The 7,603-nt window shown below is 48.6% G+C and overlaps 1 protein-coding gene across 1 annotated transcript; it reads right to left on the reverse strand.

Annotated features, from left to right (window-relative positions):
• Window positions 1-4,873: 4,873 nt before the first annotated feature.
• Window positions 4,874-5,491, reverse strand: LOC139832175 (uncharacterized). The gene is made up of 2 exons (XM_071821820.1): window positions 5,401-5,491; window positions 4,874-5,316 (listed from the first exon to the last, which is right to left on the reverse strand). Exons 1-2 carry the CDS (start codon window positions 5,470-5,472, stop codon window positions 4,894-4,896), a joined length of 495 nt encoding a protein of 164 aa, XP_071677921.1. The 5' UTR covers window positions 5,473-5,491; the 3' UTR covers window positions 4,874-4,893.
• Between the last annotated feature and the right edge of the window lie 2,112 nt (window positions 5,492-7,603).

Below are 7,603 nucleotides of genomic sequence, written 5' to 3' on the forward strand. Positions count from 1 at the left end.
CCATAGCAGTAGCTAGATGGTTGTCTTCTCCCCATTGTGCTTCATTGTCGGATCTTGTGAGCTGCCTATCATGATCAAGATCATCTATCTGTAATTCTATATGTTGCGTTTGTTGGGATCCGATGAATAGAGAATACTTGTTATGTTGATTATCAAAGTTATATCTATGTGTTGTTTATGATCTTGCATGCTCTCCGTTACTAGTAGATGCTCTGGCCAAGTAGATGCTTGTAACTCCAAGAGGGAGTATTTATGCTCGATAGTGGGTTCATGCTCGCATTGACACAGGGACGATGTGACAAAGTTCTAAGGTTGTGTTGTGCTGTTGCCACTAGGGATAAAACATTGATGCTATGTCTAAGGATGTAGTTGTTGATTACATTACGCACCATACTTAATGCAATTGTCTGTTGCTTTGCAACTTAATACTGGAGGGGGTTCGGATGATAACCTGAAGGTGGACTTTTTAGGCATAGATGCAGTTGGATGGCGGTCTATGTACTTTGTCGTAATGCCCAATTAAATCTCACTATACTCATCATGATATGTATGTGCATGGTCATGCCCTCTTTATTTGTCAATTGCCCAACTGTAATTTGTTCACCCAACATGCTGTTTATCTTATGGGAGAGACACCTCTAGTGAACTGTGGACCCCGGTCCAATTCTCTTTACTGAAATATAATCTACTGCAATACTTGTTCTACTGTTTTCTGCAAACAATCATCTTCCACACAATACGGTTAATCCTTTGTTACAGCAAGCCGGTGAGATTGACAACCTCACTGTTTCGTTGGGGCAAAGTACTTTGGTTGTGTTGTGCAGGTTCCACGTTGGCGCCGGAATCTCTGGTGTTGCGCCGCACTACATCCCGCCGCCATCAACCTTCAACGTGCTTCTTGGCTCCTACTGGTTCGATAACCTTGGTTTCATACTGAGGGAAACTTGCCGCTGTACGCATCACACCTTCCTCTTGGGGTTCCCAACGGACGCGTGTTGAACGGAAAGACAATACGTCATCTACGCGTATCAGTCTCCCAGGTGTTAGAGAAGCAAAGGTGTCACTTCGTGCACTTCATAGCCCATACCGCCGGAGCCGCCCCTCAAGAGATCGGAGCTGGCCCCGTGCAGGATGAGGCGCCGGAAAACGTTGTCGCTCCGGATCAGCGGGAGGCTGTCGGAGAAAGCGACGCTCCGGGTGAAGAATCGATTCTGGGCAACCTGAGCCCAACTTCCGATGATTCCTCCTCTATGGACACGGAAGAGTTCAATCGCAAAATACAAGAGCTCGGAGGCGGTGAGCAACCTGAGGTCGATTCCGCTCAGCCTATGCAGGTTCTCGCAACCGTGGCACGGCTGGAACAGCAGGAACGCGAAGATGAAAACACCACCTCCGACCCAGGACCATCTAATGTCGGATCTCCGTTAGATCGGGAACGTCCGCTCGAGGATGTCCTGTCTCCGGAGGAATTAGTTGCACAAGCACGCATGGATTTGGTCGCAAAGTCAGACGTTCTCAACAAACCAATAACCCCTAACGATGCCGCAGATCCGGAAGCTCTAGAAGCAACAAGACAGGAGATGCTGGCTACTGCCAAAAAGTTCGCGAACACCGCAGCTGCGATGCTGGACGAGAGGACAGAAGCTGCCAACTTTGTGGTCCACTTTCAGAAGAAGGACCGCGAGGTCGATGAATCTCTTGCAAAAATCAGAGAACTCGAGAAGCACTGGGAGGCCAAGGTGAAATTCGTTGAAGAGGAGGAAGCTAGGATCAGGTGTGAAGCTATCCCTCCCCGCAAGATTACCTTCGCAACCCCCACAGAGCAGCAGCCACTCGCAACTCCAAAGGACAACATGAAGAAGGCTGCTGAGATCTTGAAAAACAAGGATGAGGAGATTGACATTGACTATGTTCGCACGCTCGTTGCCTCAGCAATGCAGCAGCAGAGCAAGGCCGATACTTCGCGCAGGTTGGAATCCAATCCGGATCACTGTGTATCTACCGCGCAGAAGGACGCCCCCTCGTGAGGATCCCTCCTCCGGGGTACCGTCGATTAGGCAACGACAACGCTGTTTTGCTATACAATTTATATTTTCCTGTGTGAGGTGGTGTAAGTGAGTTTGCTGGACGAGTTTTTTAGTGCTAAAGATTCCTTCTCAGGGCTAAATTTGAATACTAATGATGCTTTGCCCCCCATGAATAATTTAGCAGTTCAACGTGCGGCTTCAGTTATGAAGCGCAAGTGTGTGATGCATTTCTGCAGATGTGAGGCACCAAAACAAGAACCTGCACCTACAAAGGTAGATGACAATCCGATTAACTAAATCCGTTTTTTTTGTAGGTATATACCAACCTAATTTTCCTATGCAGCAAAATATCAGTGTCATCTTTGACCAATGACTACAGTTGAAACCCAAAGCAAAATAAATCTTCTAGAAACCATGATTAAGCCAAATCATGCAAGAAGAGGGCTTCAGTTACTTCCAGCAGCAATTCAAGGTTTGGTTGTATTCAATTTTGTACATTGTTAAAAGAAATGTTTAATGTGTTGTCACACTCACACCCCTCTCTATCGATCTTCAAAGAATCCTTCCAAGTTATGTGTTTTACTTTGTTCTGCAAAGGTCATTACCTTTTTTCACATATGTAATAGAAATATTACATATGTAACTTAGTCCACAAGATATGAGCATACTTTTGTCATTATGTTCTTGCCACAACTTTTACCATTAGTATTAGGAAGATTACATGTGTGCATTAGGCACACACTTTTGACTTATATCTGATATTCTCATCTTTGTACTGTTGTTGTTCTAGCTCATTTTGAAATCTTGGCCTGATGCGAAATGATAGCATACCTTTTATATGAAGTCACCGGGAAGTTAGCCTTAGAAACAACACAGTCGTTCTCCCTTTTCGATTTATTTGTTAAAACATGAGGTACATTAAATATTTCTTTCCTATTAATTTAGCCTCCTGTTTAAAATTCTGTCTTTATTCCTGTTAAACACATATAATGAACATTAGTCCACATTGGAGGTTACACACTTTAACCAGATTCCTCTTATTCTCATGGATAGTGGAGTAATTATCCAATGAGAAAGTATGTTCAATGTTCATTGTCTTTTACTATCCGAGTCCATTTTTTCATGGAATTGGTGGCATATACGGTATTTGCTCAAATACTCTAAATCAATATGTTCCTTAAGTTGATTCATTTTCATTGTATTGATGCAGTTTGCTATGCTCTTAATTGCGAGCACCTTTTTGTGGCTTTGATTTTCTAATATTCTTGTGTTCTCTAAGTTTTACAAGTTGTGGCTGAAGAAGAGCGTAGGGACGGTAGTCTTTGAGAAGGACATACCCCCTGGTGGAAGTCAGAAAGGTTTAAATATTTCTCAGTATATTAACAAGTTGTTTGCGTTCGTCACTACAGGAATGGAGCTCTACGCCGACGGCCGGCTGCCCTCGGCGTAGCCACGCCTGGCCCTCGGCGTAGGCTACGCCGACGGCAGCCCTCGGCGTACCTCGTCGGCGTCCAGGTCCCTCGGTGTAGCCCGGCCTGCCCTCGGCGTAGAAGCAGCCGTCGGCGTCCTCGCTCTATGCCGACGGTGAAGAAGACCCTCGGCGTCGCTGCCGTCGGCGTCTGGCCACGGCGCGCCGTCGCCGTTAACGGAGGTGATCCAGACGCCGGCGGCTTTCCCCTCGGCGTAGCCACGCCATCTGGGGGCCGTGGGGCGACGTGGCCCGTCGCGAGGCTGCCACGTTCGGTGTCTACGCCGACGGCCAGGCCCTCGGCGTCTACATGGGAGCATACGCCAGGTGGGAGCATACGCCGACGGCAATGCCGTCGGCATAGGCTCGACCATATGGTCATGCCAGGGCCCTATGCCGACGGCATTGCCCTCGGCGTATGCCCTACCATTTGGTTTTTTCGATTTAAATTGGGTTCCAATTCATCTAAATTCAGTTCAGCAGGTCCAATACATCCAAATACATCCAAATTCATCCAAATTCACCATAATTCACATAAATAGCATGAAATCCACATAGTAGCATCCAAATTCACCATAATTCACATAAATAGCATGAAATCCACATAGTAGCATATATGGTGCATGTAATAGCATACAAGAGGAGAGTGCCATGTCATCCAATACATAGTAGTAGGTAGCACATGATGGCAAGCAAGAAGCCCGGTGCCGACTAGCGAAGGAAGGACCCGGGCGGAGTGTGTCCGCCCTTATCGTTGGCGAAACGAGCAGCCCGGGGTTGCGCACCGGTAGAAGCTGCAGAAGAACCACCTTGAGAAGGACCGGTGCTACGCCCAGGAGAAGTCGACGGAGAGGCACCGGGAGTAGTCCCAGGAGTAGTCGACGGAGAGGCACCAGCAGAACGCCCAGGAGACCGACCACCTTCATGAACCGGTGTGACCTCGCGCCCATCCGGCGAGGCCTGGTTCCCGGACCATCCCGTTCCCTACGTGTTCCCTACATGTTAGCAACTTGCGAGGCAAAGGAAAGTGGTAACTACCGGTTTGGCAAAGAACTCACCTCCGGTGTGGATCCGTAGTAAGTCGCAGCGAAAGCTACCCTCGATGGCATGATAGGCATGTCCCCCGCCACGGTAACTCGATCCGGTGGCGGTGTACCAGTAGACATAGAAATCATCATTTCCTGCAAGATAGGTTACAAGTCAGGCTTTGCAGAAATAAAGCATCAAACTGAGACTTGTCATCTACTAGCGAGAAGAAAGATTCAGACTTACTCCTATATACGCCATGTAGGCCGTATTCTGCCTATTCCACTGGGCAGCGGCCTGCTGATACGCTTCATTGCAGGCTTCGAAGGCCGCCTCGAACTCAGCCTACAATTTCAGAAACAATGAATCTCGTCAACACTTAGCCATGTAGGAAGGAAAACCGGAAAGAGGATGAAAATGAGGAAAACTTACATCGTAGGCGGGTGGACGAGCAGGCCGTGGACGAGGCTGGGGGCTGTCGGCGGTGAGGGTATGCTTGAGGCGCGTGTAGCTCGTGGAGTGGGTAGGCTTGACCGCCTTATTCAGCCAAGGGAAACGGCCATGCGGACGCCCGTGCCCCGACAGGACCAACGACTCCTCGTCGACCGGAATGCTCAAGGGGTCATCCACCTCGGGGTGACGAGACTTCACCATGTCGCAGTAGTCCTCCTTGGCGGCCTTGGCATTGCCGTAGTACTGTGGCTGAGGCAATGCGGGATTGGGCTTCTGCTTCGTCCGCATCATGTCATATATCTGGGCATCATGAAGCACCACCCCAGGTGGTGCCTCGGCCACCTGCATCGCGAAAAGAAAAGTTAAGCGTACCACAAATGAGACATGGCGGGAAATGAATGAAGGTCGTTCCATGTATATACATACCTTTTTCCCCTTGAAGCGGGTGTAGTCGCGGTTTCCCGCGCAGTGTGTGCCACCGGTGCCTCGGTTCTCCATGTTACGCCTCGACACGGCTGCAAACTCGTCCCGCCCGAGCCACCTCGCCTAATCAGCTCCTCCCATGCCTCCCTATGCTGCTCGGCCCACTCGGGACAAACCTGAAAACGCAATACTCAGCTCAAGATAATTCAATGAAAACTTAGCAGCAATGTAGAATCTCATTGACATTTTACTCACCGACATGTACTCCTCAATGGTCATTGCCCATTCCTCCGTAGGCTCGTTACCAACATAGTACTCCTTCTTGACCCTCTTACCCTTGTTAGCCCAGAAGGCACTAGTGCTGGTGAACTTTTGGTTGTACCACTGCTGCGGTGTCAACCTCTCGCAAGCGCCACGCAAAGTGAGACGCGCCTGCGTGTCATGCTCCGGGTCCACATGATAGAAGCACTTCAATCATGCATAAATCAGTTGTAAAAGTCATGAGTTAGCACATTAGGGTCATCAACTATGAACGGTGCTCGAGAAATATATGCCTTACCCAGAACTTGGTGGTCACAGCCTCAGCAGCTGTCGCGAAGCCTACGGCAGGGGCATCCTCATAGTCCGCCCAAGTAGTGGCTAGCTTCGTCGGGCCACCGGGGACCGTGCTAAGGGGAGTGTATCTGCCGGGCCAGAACTTCTTAATCAGAGCCCCAAGCAAGCTGTTAGGCATGCGGGGGGTGATACGTCTCCGACGTATCGATAATTTCTTATGTTCTATGCCATATTATTGATGATACCTACATGTTTTATGCACACTTTATGTCATATTCGTGCATTTTCTGGAATTAACCTATTAACAAGATGCCGAAGTGCCAGTTCCTGTTTTCTGCTGTTTTTGGTTTCAGAAATCCTAGTAACGAAATATTCTCGGAATCGGACGAAATCAAGACCCAGGTTCCTATTTTCACCGGAAGCATCCAGAACACCCGGGAAGGACCAGAGGGGGGGCACTGGGCCCCCAGACCATAGGCCGGCGCGGCCTGGGCCCTGGCCGTGCCAGCCTATGGTGTGGCCACCCCTTCAGCCCTCCTGCGCCGCCTCTTCGCCTATTTAAAGCCTCCGTCGAGAAAACCCTGAGGCGAAAAGCCACGATACGGAAAACCTTCCAGAGCCGCCGCCATCGCGAAGCCAAGATCTGGGGGACAGGAGTCTCTGTTCCGGCACCCTGCCGGAGCGGGGAAGTGCCCCCAGAAGGCTTCTCCATCGACACCGCTGCCATCTCCACCGCCATCTTCATCACCGCTGCTGCTCCCATGAGGAGGGAGTAGTTCTCCATCGAGGCTCGGGGCTGTACCGGTAGCTATGTGGTTCATCTCTCTCCCATGTACCTCAATACAATAATCTCATGAGCTGCTTTACATGATTGAGATTCATATGAGTTTTGTATCACCACTATTCTATGTGCTACTCTAGCAAAGTTATTAAAGTAGTTCTATTCCTCCTGCACGTGTGTAAAGGTGACAGTGTGTGCACCGTGTTAGTACTTGGTTTATGCTATGATCATGATCTCTTGTAGATTGCGAAGTTAACTATTGCTATGATAATATTGATGTGATCTATTCCTCCTACATATGCATGAAGGTGACAGTGTGCATGCTATGTTAGTACTTGGTTTAGTCTTTTGATCTATCTTACACTAAAGGTTACTAAAATATGAGCATTATTGTGGAGCTTGTTAACTCCGGCATTGAGGGTTCGTGTAATCCTACGCAATGTGTTCATCATCCAACAAAAGTGTAGAGTATGCATTTATCTATTCTGTTATGTGATCAATGTTGAGAGTGTCCGCTAGTGAAAGTCTAATCCCTAGGCCTTGTTCCTAAATACTGCTATCGCTGCTTGTTTACTGTTTTACTGCGTTACTACTGCTGCGTTACTACTGCTTGTTTACTGTCCTGGGCAAAGCACTTTTCTGGTGCCGTTGCTACTACTTATTCATACCACCTGTATTTCACTATCTCTTCGCCGAACTAGTGCACCTATTAGGTGTGTTGGGGACACAAGAGACTTCTTGCTTTGTGGTTGCAGGGTTGCATGAGAGGGATATCTTTGACCTCTTCCTCCCTGAGTTCGATAAACCTTGGGTAATCCACTTAAGGGAAACTTGCTGCTGTTCTACAAACCTCTGCTCTTGGAGGCCCAA

The sequence above is a fragment of the Lolium perenne genome, chromosome 6 (assembly GCF_019359855.2).
Source record: "Lolium perenne isolate Kyuss_39 chromosome 6, Kyuss_2.0, whole genome shotgun sequence".
NCBI classification, from domain to species: Eukaryota; Viridiplantae; Streptophyta; class Magnoliopsida; order Poales; family Poaceae; genus Lolium; species Lolium perenne.

Bases quoted from the DNA above. Each gene is read 5' to 3' on its own strand.
- LOC139832175 (XM_071821820.1), bottom strand. From the start codon at position 5,472: ATGGAGAACCGAGGCACCGGTGGCACACACTGCGCGGGAAACCGCGAC. The intron at 5,317-5,400 runs GTATGTATATAC...TTCGCGATGCAG, and splicing joins CCCGCTTCAAGGGGAAAAAG to GTGGCCGAGGCACCACCTGG.